This window comes from Chiloscyllium plagiosum, unplaced genomic scaffold (genome assembly GCF_037043375.1).
Source record: "Chiloscyllium plagiosum isolate Xiang-an unplaced genomic scaffold, Cpla_swu_hap1 HiC_scaffold_5, whole genome shotgun sequence".
Classification (NCBI taxonomy): Eukaryota; Metazoa; Chordata; class Chondrichthyes; order Orectolobiformes; family Hemiscylliidae; genus Chiloscyllium; species Chiloscyllium plagiosum.
The window spans coordinates 53,525,824-53,544,216 of NW_028270143.1; the positions used below are offsets into that span (position 1 = coordinate 53,525,824).

Consider the following 18,393-nt stretch of genomic DNA (forward strand, 5'->3'; position numbering starts at 1 on the left):
CATATTAAAATTATTTCTATCTTCTATTATTCAGTGTTTTTTTTTGATCAAAACAAAACCTATACAAATGAAAGGGCCAATATTTTGTTGTGCAAGAAACTCTTTCAGGTCAGCCTCAGAAGAAAAAAAAGTTGGCTTCAGCTTTTTTTAGATTAGATTAGATTACAGTGTGGAAACAGGCCCTTCGGCCCAACAAGTCCACACCGACCCGCCAAAGCGTAACCCACCCATACCCCTACATTTACCCCTTACCTAACACTATGGGCAATTTAGCATGTCCAATTCACCTGACCTGCACATCTTTGGACTGTGGGAGGAAACCGGAGCACCCGGAGGAAACCCACGCAGACACGGGGAGAACGTGCAAACTCCACACACAGTCCCCTGAGGCGGGAATTGAACCCGGGTCTCTGGCGCTGTGAGGCAGCAGTGCTAACCACTGTGCCACCGTGCCGCTTTGTTTGTGCCTGAATCAGCTGATGTGGACTGAAGTGAAGAGTTTCTTCCATCCATGCCTTTGAAGAGAGCTTGGATGTCTGAATAACTGAAGTTATATATTTTTCTTTGGGTGGTAGCCCACTGGTTCCAGATGATCTTGGTTCAGTCATACTTCTGTGCAAGTATAATGCAAATCTTGCAAAGATATGTAGTGAAGTTATTGAAGTGTTTACTACTGTTCCTATCATACCTGTTGGTCAGTTAGCCTGTTTCTTAAGATCTATGGCTGAAATGCATCCTAAAAGGCCATATGCAAGCCTTCAAATAGTTAAACATTTTACCCCAGTAATTGCACCAGAGCAGACTAGGTAAACCTGTAAATAACTCCCTCTGCAGGTCGAATAATTTTTATTTTCCACAAGGAACAGTAATATGTAACTCATTTTTCAGGAAAGGCTGCTGAGTAGACTACATTCACAACCAGTTTCTGATCTAAATAAGTGATTTGGTAATAAAAGGTCAAAAGCATTTTTGCTGGTGTGCACATCTCTGAAGGAAGAAGAATAGTAGAGATAGAAAAGATAGCACTGAATTTTCAGAATGAATTAAATCAGCTATAGAATTGGGAAGAAAAATGTGAAATGAATGGTAACACCAGAGTAAAGTATTGTAAATTGTTAAACACGCAGCTTATTCATATGTTAGATTAACAAAGGAAGAATTCAAAATTGACTTGGGTATAGTAATTGGCTCGGTTGACTAGGCAACATGGCAAGATTTATTTTTCCAAACAGTGATAGAATGTATAGACAGAACAGTGAAGATTTAGAAGTTTTGCAATGGTCAGGCCACACTTGGATTACTGAGCTAAGTACTGGAGAAGTAACTATTCAGAGAATGTAAAGAAAAGCAGCATGAAAAAGCATAAGAATAATCTTAAATTTTAAAAAGTAAATTTTAAAAATTGATATTACAAGCAACCTCCTTACTATGATAAAAATTTTGAATAATTTATTATACATGGTAACAATGATTCTAAAATTAGGACAGCTCTAGTACCAAATGAAGGGGCTGTGGCCCAGTGTCCATTATCACATTGGATTTACACTGTAAAGACTTAACAGTCAGAAACAAAATAACTTCCCTAAATCATGTTGAAAACTGGTCATTGCAAAATAGGTTATTTAAAACTTTTGATGCAATTATACTTTTCAGGAGTTAACTGAAGAGGGCCTGCCATTTCTTATACTATTCCACTTGAAAGAAGACACTGCAAGCTTAGAAAAATTTCAGCATGAAACTGCACGACAGTTGATCAGTGAAAAAGGTATTTGTTTTTAATCAGTTGTCTTAATATATAATAGTAAGCCATTTAATCCATAAAGTGTATTTTTAAATAGCATTTTCATGTTCTTGGGTATCTCAAAGCACATTGACAATACTTTGGATGTAGGTTTGCTCGCTGAGCTGGAAGGTTCATTTCCAGACGTTTCATTACCCTACTGGGTAACATCTTCAGTGGGCCTCAGACGAAACAATGCAGAAAATTCCTGCTTTCTATTTATATGTTTGGGTTTCTTTGGTATTTTGTAAAAGAAAACCATGCAAGGACTGTAACAAACACTACATTGGACAAACAGGCAGAAAACTAGCCACCAGGATACATGAACACCAACTAGCCACAAAACGACATGACCCTCTCTCACGAGTGTCCTCACATACAGATGAGGAAGGACACCACTTTGATTGGGACAACACATCAATCCTAGGACAAGCCAAACAAAGACATGCACGAGAATTCCTAGAAGCATGGCATTACAACCGGAACTCTATCAACAAACACATCAAGTTAGACCCCATCTACCATCCCCTGAGAAAAGGAACAGGAAGTGACTTCACAACAGGAAATAACTGCCACAGGAAATGACCTCACCAACCCAAAGAAACCCAAACATATAAATAGAAAGCAGGAATTTTCTGCATTGTTTCGTCTGAGGCCCACTGAAGATGTTACTCAGTAGGGTAACGAAACATCTGGAAATGAACCTTCCAGCTCAGCGAGCAAACCTACATCCAAAACCTCAACCAGAGCTACAAATCTTCTCAAAATTCACTTTGACAGTACTTCCAAAAGGACATCGTTGCAATGTTGTAATGTATGGAAAAAGTACAGCAGGTTTGCACATAGTAAGGTTCCACCATACGTAGTCAGGTTTCTTCATCCTGGAGTGTGAAGAAAACCCAGGGTTTCTTTTCACTATCAACTGTAAACTCTTCACTATTTCTATGCTTATCAAGTGTGAGGAGCTGATGTAATTTGTCACTGCTTCTACATGTCCATAAGCTGCCATCTTTTCCATTAGCAATAAATGCACACTTTTCTCTTGCCCCCTCATATCATTTCCAATTATATTTTGTAGAGACCCACTTGTTGCTGTTTTAACCTTAACTCCTGTTGAATTGCACATTACCCAGCTTTCTCCTTATCTCTCAATCTCATCAACAACACCTTGCTCTTCAAGTTGCTGCGCTCACCCTTCTGTCTTTGCAGGCTGAAGCTTTACCTCTAATTTCTCTTTGCACTCAGATGCTCAAAAGTGTTGCTTCCCAAATCCAAGCCCATCTTTCATGTAACATTACGTTTGAAACTTGCTGGTCCAGCTTTCATCCTGTCACAGCATTAAGACAACCTTAAGTGGTGACCATGGTGCATTATCCTTCCTTAACTTCTCTGCAGCCATTGTTATGAACTAAACTAGTAGTCTCCACTATCTTTCCTCCATTGTTAAACTGAATAAAATTGCCCTCACTTGATTTTGCTGTTGCAGTAATATCATGAGACACTTCATAGTAAAGTTAATCAAATATGATTTGATGTTGAGTCATATAAAAATTTTGGGACAGCTGACCAAAGACGACTACAGCCATCACCATTGTTAACAGCTAACCTGAGAATGCAACTTTTTAATAAAAAGGTTTTGTGATTTACACATGAAAGAAGTGAAACTGTCATGGTATTCTAACTGATGAAAGGCTTAACAGACAATCAATTTTTCAATGTATAATTTCAGTTACATCACACTGTAAATTTTTGCTATACATTCTGTGTTAGGTTTGAGCCCTCCACTACCACCTGATGAAGGAGCGACGCTCTGAAAGCTAGTGTGCTTCCAATTAAACCTGTTGGACTATAACCTGGTGTTGTGTAATTTTTAACTTTGTACACCCCAGTCCAACACCAGCATCTCCAAATCATACTTCAGACTAGGTTTTAAGGAACATCTTAAAGGAGAAAGGAGTAATAAAAAGATTTTGGAAATGAATTTCAGAGCTTGGGAATTTAGCAGTTGTGCCTTTTGAGTGCCAGTTGTCAAGACCATTAGTAATATGCACAAGGCCAGAATTGGAATAGAGAGGACCAAGGATTGGAGGCGGTTACGGAGATAGACGACAAGAGATTTGAGCATAAGGGTGCTAACTTTAAAAACAAGGACCAAGGAGGAATGTAGGTTAGACAGCACAATGATTGACAGGTGAATTGTACTTAGAGTTCAGGCACCAGCAGCAGAGTTTTGGATAACGTCAAAATTGTAGAACATGCAAAACTTGGGGAGACTGTTCAGGGGTTCATTGTAATAGTTACTAAAGCATGGATGAGGGTTTTAGCAGTAAATTAATTAAGGCTTAGACAGAGGTGGATATTATTCAGGACTGCAAATGTTCAGATTTATCATGATCAGATAAAACACCAAGTTTATAAATGGTCTCAGACAATAGCCTAGGAGAAGGCTGATGTCTGTGACTAGGAAGTGGAATTTGTGGTTTTGGCTTTCCCAGTGTTTAGTTGGAGGAAATTGCTGTTCAATCAGAACTGCTGTTAGACAAGTGGTGTGATAACAGAGGCAATGGACAGATGGGAGAGGTGGTGGTTAGATCATACTTGTGTATGTGGAGACTGATGTGTTTTCGGCTGATGGCCAGTGTAGGAGCTGGATAAGAAGACATTGCAAGTGTAGCTATGACCAGAAAGTTAGGAATGGAAACAGGCCATGCTCTTCTACCCAGCTGGACAGTGAAGAGGAGGCATTGAAGGAGGGCTTGTTCAATCAGAGCCACAACATTTCTAGCAATTACTACTTTCCTTATACTATCTGATTTCCCCTAAAATGTTCTGCTTGGCTCCCTCTTTCATTTTGTATATTGTCCTTCAGCAGTATGAATCAGTTATTTCAGGCCTCCTTCTATATGTACAGTCATAAAATCAATCTATATCTCTCCACTACTTCTCAACTCTTCCAGCGAAGTCCAATTGCTTATGATGTCCAATCTTTAATCAAATTTTCCTCTAATGTGAAGTCTGAGACTATTGTCTTTGGTCCTCATTTAAAGGTCCAGTGACCTGTCACTGTTTCTGTCCCCGTCCTAGGGATTGTCTTGTGCTGAACTGAAGTTCTGAATCTCAGGATCCAATTCAACTTGAGTTGAATTTCCAAGCCAGCACAACAAATCACAGAAAACAGCTACTTTGCCTCTGCTTTAACCAATATACAGTTGAAATATTTGTTCATTCCTGCATCGCCGTTTAATTGTTTCAATGCTGTCTTGACCAGCCTCCCACCTACTCTCCACTAACTTTAGAACATCCAACCCTGTATAGTAATCCTCTTCACCTGCCACCAATGTGCCTGCTAAGCAGCACGAGACCACAAATGGTCTGGACGATACCGCACAGGCTTTGTTCTGTAATTGTGCAAAACAATTTAAAGGTACTACAAACAAATCCATGTCCTTGCATTTAAATGTTGCCTTGGCTTTTACCAATCTTATCTCTGAATTCCTGTCACCTCCCAATTCTGGATCCTGCTTTTTGGGCGATCTTCAATCTTGAGCTTTCTATGTTCTTCAATCTAGAATTCCTTCTCTTAAAAGCCTGACATCTATTTCTTCTTAAGATCTTCATTGTGACCCACTTATGAAGCTTTTGGTCACCCTCCTAATAAGTCTGATTATGGGCAATGACCATTCTTGTTTGATTGCATCTGTGAATCATGGTTACTTTTCTCTGTCAGGCAGTATTAATACAAGTTATTGGAAAATGGCTTTGCTGTGTTGTGACATATAATTAATAAACACAAATGCTTGACTTTTCCATTTCTCCACACTCCTGTCCAATCTTTCATATGGGAAGTGTCAAAAAAATTCAAAATATTGGCTTTGGAAACACAGACTCATTTATTCAACAAATGCAAGTCTACTCTTGAAAATAGAGTCACTGTCATTTTATGTTCCAGCTGTCAACATTATCCAGATTTTTAAGCATTAAAGCTATCTTCACAAATTGGTGGCTTTGAGAGATTTTTGTCCAATGTACTTGGTACCTGGGGTTTAGAAACAACACTTGAAAAATGTCAAGTCTGTAACACCATATTCATTAAAAATATTTTAATACAGTTCATTATTACACACTATTTTATATTGTTAATTTTATCTATTATATATGCTCGCATTGACCTTCAGCAATGCAATTACAAGATTGTTTTATGTATAGTATGTATATCTGGAAGATTTAATATTTTGTTAAACTTTGCGTTAGTTATGAACAGTGAAGTTAATACTTGTCATAAATAGTGAAGACCAGCTAGCCTCTGTGACTGCAGCAATACAGATCTGCTTGGTAGGTGTGGTGCAATGTTAGCCAAGTCACAGCTAATTGTGTTGTCTCTTTTATAACTTTTGATTCAATTATGACTTTAATTCATATAGTTGCACAAAGCCACATTGACTACATAAACATGTTTCAAGATGAAACACACTTCCTCACGGAGTTAACTGCCACCATCTTGTTTTTTTGACGAAACACTCAGCATCTTTTTCCTTATGTTATTGTGATTCATCCTGCTATAGTTTAATGTTACTTTAATATTGTAGTTCATTTGAAAATTATGTTATGATAAAATTGATTATCATGATAATGTTCAGTCTTAGCAGCATGACCCTTCAAAAATCTTGAATGCAAAAGTTAACTATAATATCGAAAGGAGTTTGGTTTTAAATATTAAACAAAAAACCAAAAGAACTGCGGATGCTGGAAATCCGAAACAAAACCTGAAATTGCTGGAGAAACTCAGGAAGCTCTGACAAAGGGTCACTTGGCCCAAAGCGTTACCTCTGATTTCTCTCCAGTGTTTATTAATTTTTTATAGGAAAACTAGAAATTGTTTTCTTAGTAATTAATATTGTAGGTTATTTGATGCATGAAAAAGTCACCCCTTAGGCCCCTTTCAAATTTTTCCCCTAAACCTATACCCTCTAGTTCTAGATTTCCCCCACCCTAAGGAAAAGTCCTGACTATTTACCCTATGAATATCCCTCTGATTTTATAAACCTCTATAAGGTCACCCCATGGCCTCTGATGCTACAAGGAAAACAGCCCCCATTATTTGATGAGAGATTATTGGAAGACATGCTAGAAGTATTTTTGCAGGGATAAAGAAGCAGTAAATACATATATGGTTGAAGGATCAGTAACAAGTGGGCATATACAACAAATAGAACAAGACACTTTGCAAACATTTTATGAAAATGGAATGTGTAATTTAGTGGTGTATAAATGTAAACTTGTGTAAGGAGGTTTATATAAACATAAATAGGTATAATTACTATAAGTGTGTCTCTATTTAAATATGTGTTTCCTAAAAAAACATTTATTGATTTGAAAGCTGTGACATATTAATACAAAATCTCTAAATGTTTGAAAATTCCCATTTGGGAGGGATTGAAGAAGAAAGAAGTAATGTCCTTTCTCATTTTTACATATAAGCAATGTCAGTCTGTTGTTATACTGCATTCAGGTCAAAGAACTCTTGGTATTTATGTGACAGTGTTAACACATGAATAAATTATGTAGGTACTATAAACTTCCTGCACGCTGACTGTGACAAGTTCCGTCATCCTCTTCTGCATATACACAAGACACCAGCAGATTGCCCAGTTATTGCTATTGACAGCTTTCGGCATATGTATCTCTTCCCAAACTTTAAAGACTTGGAGTAAGTATAGTTTTCTTATTTATTTAATATTCTCTAAATACAAACTATTAAAGATACTAAATCATTTGTGCTCTAGTCTCCACAGAAACTAGTGTTTTAGCCTAAATTAATTGCCCAAATCTTGTTAATGACCACAACCCACCTTTTTATATTAGGTAAGTGGACTGCGCAAAATTTATCAAGTTTCCTGTTTCCACTAAAATACCTTGTCATTTTTTAAACTTAAAAAAGTGAACAATATTTTGACATAAGAAATATATCTACAGACTTGAGTTTCACTGGTGTGGGGAAACAAGACACTGTCAGCATCCACTTGTATTTAAAACTGTAAAGTGAAATTTCCCCACATGCAAAATATATTGTTTGAAATAAAGCTTGTGGGTGCAAGCCAATGTTTGATTCAGTTTTTTTTAAACTGATGTATTGCATTGATAGTCTTAATTAGAATTTATACCTCCTCTATTGATTATGCATTGGAACAATTGATAACAAATGTCTTCTGTCTAAACTTTTAGCAATGTCTATCAAAATTATATTCTAGTGCTCCCTTCAATAAAGTGAAAAAAATGTTTGAGGTACAAAGGAGGTGGTTTCCAGGTAGAGCACACATGTTATTACATGATTCCAGGTCATTCAAATGATTGGATTAGGGAAGTTTCTTAATCCAAATCTCCGTACACTGACTTCTAATGGAAAGGGGATTTGTTCATTGTCCTTTGACCTTTGTCTTGGTGATTTGTATAAAACTTGCGCATACCTGGAGATCCATCTGCACGTAGCTATTACCTTCATGAAATTAACTTCCCAAATTGTTAGCACATGGGATGTTTTGACACATGACCACATATCTGTACCATTAACAGATGCTTTTCAGAATCATGAATCAGAACAAACAAATGTAAAAAATTTTTTTGGTATGCATTGGCAGAACAATTTCTTTGTATAACCATAGATGCTGTTAAGCTTATACTTTAAAGAAATAACTGCACCAAGATATTTAATTTAAAAAAAACACTTTGCAATTTGATTTGATGTTTAACTTGTTTATAAGTTATCTGTAGCTTTCTCGGGGATCCAGTCTATAAGATGCAATATATTCTTCAGAGCTCTTGAGACCAACTAACAGCAGTTCCCATGATTGCAGCAAATTTGACATTTTATAGATAAAATTGATTGCTGCATTTTAGCACTTTGCAGTAGGTGACAACAGATGATCTAAGATGAAATTTAAATTGATCTTTCCTCAGCATTCTTGTCTGCTATATATGCAATTACTTTGCTCTATAGGTCCTTTTGAAAGCTGTCTATCAATACCAACTACCTGACTGTTGCTTGTATTTGTAAACTCTTTGTTTGACACCTGCTGTTGGCTGCTTTTTGGCTGCTATACAGAAAAGCTGTTGCAGGGCTATGCACTGTGGGAGTTATTGAGGGGCAGCAATAGGCTGTCATTGCTGTAATGCCCTAAGGGGATAGAAGAATCCCAGAATCCAACAGAGTATAAACTGGCACTTCGTCTTCTGCCTCTTTTCAATTAAATAGCCCCTGACTAACTCAAAAATGAATCAATTGGGATTGACTTTTTAAGTGGCTTGTTTTTATTTCCTGTTTCATGCTCTGTCTACTTTGCCCAGCTAGTTGACGGTTTTATTTTAATTTCAGTACTCCAGGTGCACTGAAACAATTTGTATTAGATCTACACTCTGGCAAATTACATAGGGAGTTCCACCATGGCCCAGATCCCACTGATGATGCTCCTGGCCAGGTAAGATACGTGTGTTGTGAATTTTGATTATTAAGATAAAGTAAAAGATTCCCTTGCAGTGATAGAAATTGAAAGTAATAGTTGTCATGAAGTGTTATAAATATTTAATCTCAAGCATAATCAGTTTCCAAATGTCTTAGTTCTAATTCCTCTAACCATGACTCATTTCATGATATCTGGTCTGTACAGTACAGCCTATACTGTATGTTAAATTTTAAGCAGGAATCCTAAACATTTTAATTAATTGCAGTTTTAGTCTCATGGTATTTGTAATTTGGTTTAATGCATAATGAATGGAAATAATCACAATGTGGAATCTCAGTCCTGTGTTGAGCGGTAGGATGCCATAAATCCAGACTGAAAATCAAGTCTGGCTATGTATTAAATCTATTGTTGACATTTAAATTTAAAAATCCACGTGCACAATTTTATAATCTGCACTGATTTCTTGGATAGTTTCATTCAGCTTCGATTTCCCATTTAATTTTATTTTTAAGGGTCAGTATAACTAATGCTGAGCAATACATGGTGTCTGTAATGAGCAATTAAACTAATAATATCAAATCATGGTGTGTTACTGATTATATTCAAAGTTGATTACCAGGAAATCAAACAGATTAAATAGTCAAGAATGTCTTGGGGCAAATGGCTTCTGTGCTGAAAATACTATATATTATTTAATATTTGTAAATACTATATAAATGTAACAATTAATCATGCCATGAATTGACATTTAAAGATTTCCTTTTCATAAAGCATCTCCTCACACCTTATGTTTTAAGAGTTTCCCATATGGAATGTCACTAAGTGTTTTGAGTTTGGACAGCTGATGCATTAATATCTCCTATATTGGTAAAAAGTACAATAATCTTGTCTGCACCTGCAAGGCAGAGATATAAACTGATAATATTGAGAAATACTTGGATATAGTTTTAACCATTTCCATGAACCTCAAGGAAAAGGAATGCTATATTTCATTAAAAACCTATATAAGTAACAGTAAAATCTAAGTTTTAAAACTGTCATAACTTCCAATTTACTGTGGCTGTGGAAATCAAAAGAGACTGCATAAATAGAGTCCTCATCTTGGGAAACTCTACTAATCAACATTTGATTATTTGAACTTTATTTAGAAATTTCCACTTGATTAACATTTGTTATTTGGAAAGTCATATGTAATGAACAAGGGAAATTGAGAATGTAAATTCCACATTTTTAATCTTAAGATTTTTTTACCTCCAAATTAAGCACAAAGGCTTTATTTAATTACTGTTTACAGTTGGTGTCAATTTTCTTCATAGCATTAAATTAAAATATATACCAAAATTGAAACCCTGCTTTCATTCACTTCACCATAGAACGACGTAAGTCTCCTCAGTCCAATATAACTAAGCAAAGCAAACTATTGCAGGCCCCAAAGTAAGAACTTCATTATCAATAACATGTTCAAAGCATTTAATTTCTGGTTGCATTTTTCCTCAAAAAAACTTGCACCATTTTCATCAGGGAAATACTACTTACCATAAGCAGCTTTAAACACATGAAGAAAAAGAGCATTTGTACTGTATCTGGACTTCAAGGGTTTCCATTCCATTTCCCTTCACCTCCAAAAGGTCTCTTCTCATACTTGGCTACATTAATCTATCCTGCCTCCTTTAAATTCTTTATACTCCATCTATGTCAAACACTTTCCTGCCATTGGTGAATTTAAACATAGGTTTCCTTGTCTGAGAGGCTAATAGAGGTAGGAGATCTCAAGATCGTTAAAAAGTATGTGTGTTGGCACTTTAAATGCCATAGTATTCCAGCTTTGTGCCAATTGCTGGAAAATGGGATTAGTACAAATAGGTCAGTGCAAACCCAAAAGGCAGAAGGGCTTTCTGTGCTGTACGAACCTCTATCCAAGTTTAACAATATACACATTGTCTAGGGAATCTATCAATGAGTTTCCCATTGAGTATCTTAAAATTCCATTCTCCCTTGTCCATCCAGTCAGTCACTTTTTGGAAAAAAGTCAAACTTCTGTTGAAGTTCCTACTTTATTTCTATTCACAAATTCATACTTTGTTTTTAATCCTAGCCGAGTGAAGCCGCAAGCAGCCCCCCAGAAAGTTCATTCCAGAAATTAGCTCCAAGTGAACACAGGTACACCATCCTCAAGAGAGAGAAAGATGAATTATAGATCTATGAAGGAACTGTACAAGACCAGAAATCAAAGAGCTTTGCCTGATGAGGTGCAGAAATACTAAGCCTATATTTTCATAAGTCTGTGTGTACAGTTTTTATTTTGGATAAAACAAAAAAAATTGTTTGACAAATTGTTTTTTTTTTTATTTTTCTTTGCTTCCCTGGCTTGTGAATATGTTGTTGTACTGTGGTCATTCAGTGTAGTGGATTTTAATAAAACTGTTAAATGTATAACTGTTGGAAAACACTGATCATTTGCAGATCCTAAATTTTTCTAATAAAAGGTAATCTCTTGTACTAGGATTTGGCAAGAGTATGCTGGCTGCATACTGTCCCATGAAACAAGCCTCATCTTTTGGTATTATTTCCACATCTTGTCGATGCATTTTTTTCTTTAAGAGGAAGGTGTTCATTTGTTCCTTGCTATGTGGGAGTGGCTTGAGGTGTTCATGTTTCACATTCCATGAGAATGTGTTGATCTCTTTCTTTTGAGGAAACAACAATAAAATAAGTGGCCTACCACGATTGATGAATAGATTTTGTTCAAGCTATGTTCATACAATTTACATTCCAAATAGTTTTTAAAACGATAAATATTTTAATAAAGCACTTAAAATATACAAGAAATTAACATTTAATGATTGTACATTTGTTATCAGTATTTACACTGATCATCTGTCATTAAAAATGAATAATCAGATTAAGATTCTGGTGGAGAAAATTCCTACAGTTTACAAATTGTATATAAAATTTGTTTTTCTTTAAGCTAAAGCGTGGAAAATGACTTAAGAGCTAGGTTTACATAATTTAACTAGATTTTTTTCCAGCTTGAGTCAGCTCGGGGCAGCTGGAAGAAAGTGAGAGTTCCTGGTCTATCGTCTGCTGCCGTTTCTTCAGTAACAATCTCCCACCTGTGAAGCCCAGTATCCCTCCACTGACTGCAGCTGCGACCCCCACAATTTTGAAGCCTGCCAGGAGGCCAATAGGCCCTCCCATCACACCACCAATGAGAGCACCTGCCACCGGCAGCATTGCAAGTTTATATTTAGCGGCCTGAAAAATCAATGAAAAATAGGTTTAACAAAGACACAAACTAGATTGTAAGTTACTGTGTGATTTCTTGCTGTCTTAAGAGCTGGTACCAATCCATCAGTGTAAAGTCTTTCTTTACTGCAGCTGTTCTCTGGATGATTACTATGTACAGAGTAGTGCTAGTTGGTTTCACTGCATGGGACCATCACAATACAGATTGATTTTATTTTTGACATGCAGTGTGTCACTTCTCCCTTATTTTCTTAATTGCTGTTTCCCTCAACATTAGAGAGGCCAGATCAATCAGTTGGGTTAATTCAGAGTATTGCTGGCAGGTAGAGTGCCATTGATTACTCAGCAGGCAAAGATCCCTACCTTGGCCAGATTCTTGGTTCCCTCTTCAACATTCTCAGCAGCAGTACTGACATGGTCTTCAATGCTGTCAATCTTCTCCTGTTGGGTCTAGATGTAAAGGAATTATGTGCTAGCTTTCCAGCTGGGAAGCAGCAGTCAACCAATACACACAATTATAATTCCTATAATCAGAGTTTGCAACATCTTTCATCTGCTAGTCAATAAATCTACAATTTCTTAAAAGTACCACCTTTCCTGCTAGACTGTTTAGATGGTTTGCCAAGTGTTTAAAAATTTATCAACATTCAATCTGTTCTTAAATGATCACAATCATGCCATTTTAACCCATTAGAGGGCACCAATTGTTTACACTTCCTTGATTCGCAAAAAGCCTTCACATTTTTTTAATGTCCTAATGGCTACAATCTAATCTGCTTCTATCAAATGGTCATACTTAGAGTTCCTTATCTCAGCTGTGCCACAGCTATATTTACAGAATGACTTTGGAAGGAAGAAAACTAGCATTTACAAAATAAATTTCAATAATTTAACTTTTCAATACAGTACACGAAAATTTGTTCAGAAACATTTTTGAAAAAGTCTGATTCTAGAATAGTATAGTCTTTCAAATTCATCATCACTCCCTAAGATTGTGACATATCTTGTGTGTAATGATAGATTACAATGACTGGTTCAAAAAGCAGAACATCCAATCTCTTTACTTGTAATTTATACATTACATGGTTGTAGCACCTTTCTAATCTTTTGAAACAAAATAGATAGGAGGGAGAGGAATTTTGGTAGCTCAATTAATCTCTTAAAAGGGAAGTAATTTCTAAATGATTAGAAATTACTTCTACATTAATTTATCTAGTGTTCTCATTGTGCTGTTTCGACAGTATTTTCTAATTCATGAAATCAGCAGTTTCACAAGAATGATTGTAATCAATGTAAAACTCAAAACAACTTCTGGCATCCAGACATTGTGTAGTTAAATGCAGTGATTGAATCAAACTTTTCTTCTAGAGAGTGAGTTACTATAGTCCTTACAGGCAGAAACATTCAAAGCTAAATCTTCCAGCCATTTCCTGAATCTTTGGTGACCAGGCACACAACTGAAGATTGTGTCAGGACCCTGTGGATGTCCTGGCATGCAGGTCTGAGGGGCAATTCCCTGCAAATGGATCAAACTCTGTATACTGAGCTGAATAATTTTAAACCTTGTCTAACATGTGGGTAACCTCAACTGATTTGCCACTTAATCATATCACCTGTTCATTAACATTCAAAGAGTGGATGTTTAAGCATGGTAGCCATGCACCATAAAAAGGTACATACGTTGTCTTTCCTTTCCTCCACTGTCTTTCTCTGCGATAGCTAGGATTAGATGATCTGGGCTTTACCACTTTGAGTTTGCAATAAATCTCTTGGATAAAAGGTGTATTCATTAATTATTGGTGAACAACAACTCAAGACTTGATCTTTTAGCTTCTACTTGAAAAGTCTTATTATGTTTCAATCTTTTTTTTGTTTCACAGTAAAATAATTGAGTTGAACAGCAGTCAATGGTTTTTACTTCATGGTTTGCTATAGGTGAGAATACCTGTGATTGGCTGCATAACCTGCTTAATTACACTAAAAGTAAGTAAAGTTACCATAGTCCCGGAGGACCATAGGACTGTTCTTTGGACAACTAACTGGACGTGGTTTAACCTGAGGGTCACCATATCTCAGGCAAGGCTGGATACTTCCCACAGCTAAAACTAAAGGAACGCTAACAGGAAAAGTTGGAATTCAGGTCAGAAATTGACACATATCTCTGGACAGGCACTACCACCTACATTTGCCATGGACCACGTAATCCCTAGAAATGAAAGGAAGGCTGCAGGTATTTTAAGTTCTTACAAAATAAGGTTTCCTTTATCTGCTATGATTTATGCTGAAAGGTAGACAGGACTGGCTGCAAAGAGATTTAAGTTCAGCGGAGATTTAAGTTCAGCCTTAATCATATAAAATTCTTAATCCTGACTGAAGAAATAGGACTAGTATTAGTATTACTAGGACTAGTATTAAAAGGCTACTTCTACTCTTTAAATCATACCTGAATGTAAGGAAGTGGGGGAGGGAGCTGTTTTATTAAAGAGATGATACAGTAGATTATACCCTTTGTCATCAAATATATTTTTTACATTGAGCCTGCCTCCTGTTCCTTTCAAGGGGGCTGTCATGCACAATTGTATTACTTTTTGAATATGTTGTTCAGTAATATGTCACTAATACTTTTCATCGCAAGTGATGTGGACTTTGAAAAAAGCCACAATATTCAAATGTATTTATTCGGAAGAGCATTGATTGGTCACTTATCCTGACATTTGGGACGTGTTTTGGGAAATCAGATAATACAGGAGAAACACTTTCCTGGGGTGACATATTTTTGCTGACTACTGTATTATCTGTGACCAGACAGCCAAGAGCCAAACAGCTAGGCCTGAAACCAGAATGGGCATCCTTTGCGCAGTGTCTTTCAGGAAAGGTCAAACACAAAACATCCATACAAGCCTAGGCTGCTCCTGGGAAACGAGGCTGGTTTGTGTATTGAAATATGGCGAGCAGACTCACTGGTGTCCTGGGTTCCTGCCAAATAAAACCTGGTTGAAGTGTCCAAAGCATAGACAACATCTCTCAAGGACTGCAGGATACACACTTCTAAAGGTTAAAATTTATAAAATATAACTTGTAATATTGTTTGGTTCTGGTACAAATCTAAAGGCTGTTGAGATTCAGGCTTATATGTCAGCACTGGACACAGCACTGCTGTACTAAGACATTAAAGAGATGATGCAGTAGATTATGCCCTTTGTCATCAAATATATTTTTTACACTGGTCCCACCTCCTGCTCCTTTTGAGGGGGCTGTCATGCACAATTGTATTACTACTTGAACGTGTTATTCAGTAATATGTCACTAAGCTTCCTTTAATAAATGCCTCTGCTTCCATCACAAGTGATGTTGGCTTTGAAAAAAGCAGCAATGTTCAACTGTATTTGTTTGGACGAACATTGATAGTAATTTATCCTGACATTTGGGACATGTTTTGGGGAATCATTTGAAAGGAAATTCCAGAATATTTATAAAACCAACTTCATGGTGGGAAATTTATAATATCTAGTCCCTATTTTTATATATGTTATTATCAGTATTTTTGAAGTAGACAAAAGAGATTCTTGCTGGTTAATCGCCAGAACCACAATGTTGCTGCATTAATTCTGTTGGCCATTTAAAAATTTATTTAGTCAAAACAGTATCAGTAGCCTTGTGCAATGCATAATTGTCTGCTTTTCCACACAACTATATAACATTAAAACCCATTATTTTTTGTCATTCTGCAGTAATGGACCACTGCTATTTGTATCCATATAACACAAATTTCCTCTTTCAATTAAGAATTTTTTGAGATATGGTCACAACTGACATAGCTCAGCACTATTGTGGATTTAATGTTACCATTTCCAATTCAAAGGAGAACAATCGCGTATTTCATATTTACTAGGTCCTTATTTTCTAAATTTGAAAAGTCAAATAACTGCAACATTTTGACTATCAAACCTTACAAATTGTGGATGAATTACAAATGAGCCAAAATAAATCAGTTTTGGAGTTTCCAAACTAGGCTGATAGAATTAGTACATGGAACCGATTGTAAAGATAATAATCACCTTTTGCAGGGAGGAGCAGGGGGTGTAATACATGAATTAAAAGCAGAAAAGGTAGAGTTACCATTCGGCAAATAGTGGAAGAAAATACAGAAGCAAGAGAGGAAATTACAATACAAAATTGTTTGAGAGTAGCAATTACAGATACACGCCTGGAGCAGTCATGATTGCACAGCTCACAAAGGCTGGCTCTGGTCCTGTTGTTATTAACTCTACGGATGTGTAGTCATGTTTAATTTTATACCAGAGTTATTATAACTGGTGTTAAGTGTAACATTTCCAGAACCAAATGGTCAACAATGATATTGCTTATGTGTTAGAATATCTTTTTTAGTTCACAGAAATTCAATTTGCTGTACTTAGCCACAAATTATTTTGCAGATCCAAAACATATGACATGAACTAAAGAAATAGATTTTCCTTCATTCAGTACATAGGTAATTGGAAGATAAATACTTACATGAAGTAACTGAGAAAATTCATTTACCAAGTTGCTAAGATCAATTAAATCCTGAAAAATAATTATGTAAATGAACATTACAAGCTACTCAAACATATCCCAGAAACAAAATCATTAAACATGAACATCTAGAAGTGCCTGCAGTAAACCTCACTATTAGTTTACATAATTTAACAGAACAACATAAATTAAACACCCTTATTATTTACTTAATCAGAGTACATGCACTATATAATATGCTACATATATTTTGAATTACTTAAAAATTAGAGCGTAAACCTGGATGACAACAAGATTAAAACTAATTTGCATTTGTGGTGCAAAGATATATCATCACTAATTATTATTTCACATTATTGTCTTGAAAGATTATGTCTTACTTCTTCCAACTTCTCCCAAGATTCAGCAGCATCTTGATCTTGTGGAATCTGTGGTAGTGGCACATTCAGCTGAACCAGATGTTGGGACAATGGTGAGCCAGAATCTGGGGAACTCATAATTGTTCCTACAGCAAAAATAGTTATTCAATGCAATGTCCAACTGTGCAGTCTTAAAAGTCTTAGATATGTAATTAGCTTCATCAACTCATTTTGCAGTTAACTCCTGGAAAGGGACAAAAATGTCACTGTTCCGAACAGTTTCGCATCAGAATAGGGTCATGTTATTTGTTCAGAATCCTGTAATTTATTTCATATGTAATTTAATTTAACTGCAATTTAACCTAAAAAATACACTGTGTAAAAAGATAATTTCTTGGCTGAATGATAATTTAGTTAGGGCAGGTCTGTCAACAAAGTGACAACTAATCTTCATTTAGAAACGTAAAGTCACATTGTATTCTTGTTAACTTCAATAAAACGGTAAGAGTTCCTCAAATTATCAGAAATGTTTAGTAATTTATATCTTCTTTCTGCTCCAAGGTTTTTGAGGCGCTGGGTGGGTGAATATGTTGGTACAATCCCAGTTAAAATGTTTCCTTTGAACAGAAATAGCCCATCACTATAACCAGGCTTTCATTGCTGCCTGGGAATATTTTTAAAATATTTAATCCTACAATTTGATTCTGAAAATATTTCTTGTTACTATAGGATAACCATTTTACTGTGCTACAGAAAACTTCTATTTTAAATATTAGCTATCTCTTCAATAAAATGTCAGAAATAATGGTTGTGATTTATGTTTACAAGTTTTTCTTTTAGGAGATTAATTTTATTAGGAGGCAATAGAATGCCATTGGTTCCTTTGTTTTGGCTTTCCCACTACTCTTTCTTTCCCCTTATCTCCCTTAGCAGGAGATTGATAACAAGACAAAATCCTCAGAATCAGTGCAAATATGATGGGCTGAACAGTCTTTGTGCGCCATAACAATTCTGTAACAACCTGCTCAATGATGTT

General features: G+C 36.0%; 2 protein-coding genes across 6 annotated transcripts in view; one reads left to right on the forward strand and one right to left on the reverse strand.

The window, feature by feature from the left end:
* erp44 (endoplasmic reticulum protein 44) overlaps nucleotides 1-11,964 on the forward strand; it is a 99,758-nt gene extending 87,794 nt beyond the window's left edge. For both annotated transcript variants that reach the window (XM_043690040.2, XM_043690041.2), the window contains 4 exons: nucleotides 1,654-1,765; nucleotides 7,346-7,487; nucleotides 9,150-9,252; nucleotides 11,333-11,964. In XM_043690040.2, coding sequence (XP_043545975.1) covers nucleotides 1,654-1,765; nucleotides 7,346-7,487; nucleotides 9,150-9,252; nucleotides 11,333-11,434 — 459 coding nt within the window. In that variant the 3' untranslated portion in view covers nucleotides 11,435-11,964. The remainder of the gene's footprint in view (nucleotides 1-1,653; nucleotides 1,766-7,345; nucleotides 7,488-9,149; nucleotides 9,253-11,332) is intronic.
* The window catches only part of stx17 (syntaxin 17), a 118,770-nt gene continuing 111,903 nt past the window's right edge, over nucleotides 11,527-18,393 (reverse strand). For all 4 annotated transcript variants that reach the window (XM_043690043.2, XM_087987171.1, XM_043690042.2 and 1 more), the window contains 4 exons: nucleotides 17,379-17,503; nucleotides 16,999-17,049; nucleotides 12,847-12,933; nucleotides 11,527-12,492 (listed from right to left, as the gene is read on the reverse strand). In XM_043690043.2, coding sequence (XP_043545978.1) covers nucleotides 12,247-12,492; nucleotides 12,847-12,933; nucleotides 16,999-17,049; nucleotides 17,379-17,503 — 509 coding nt within the window. In that variant the 3' untranslated portion in view covers nucleotides 11,527-12,246. The remainder of the gene's footprint in view (nucleotides 12,493-12,846; nucleotides 12,934-16,998; nucleotides 17,050-17,378; nucleotides 17,504-18,393) is intronic.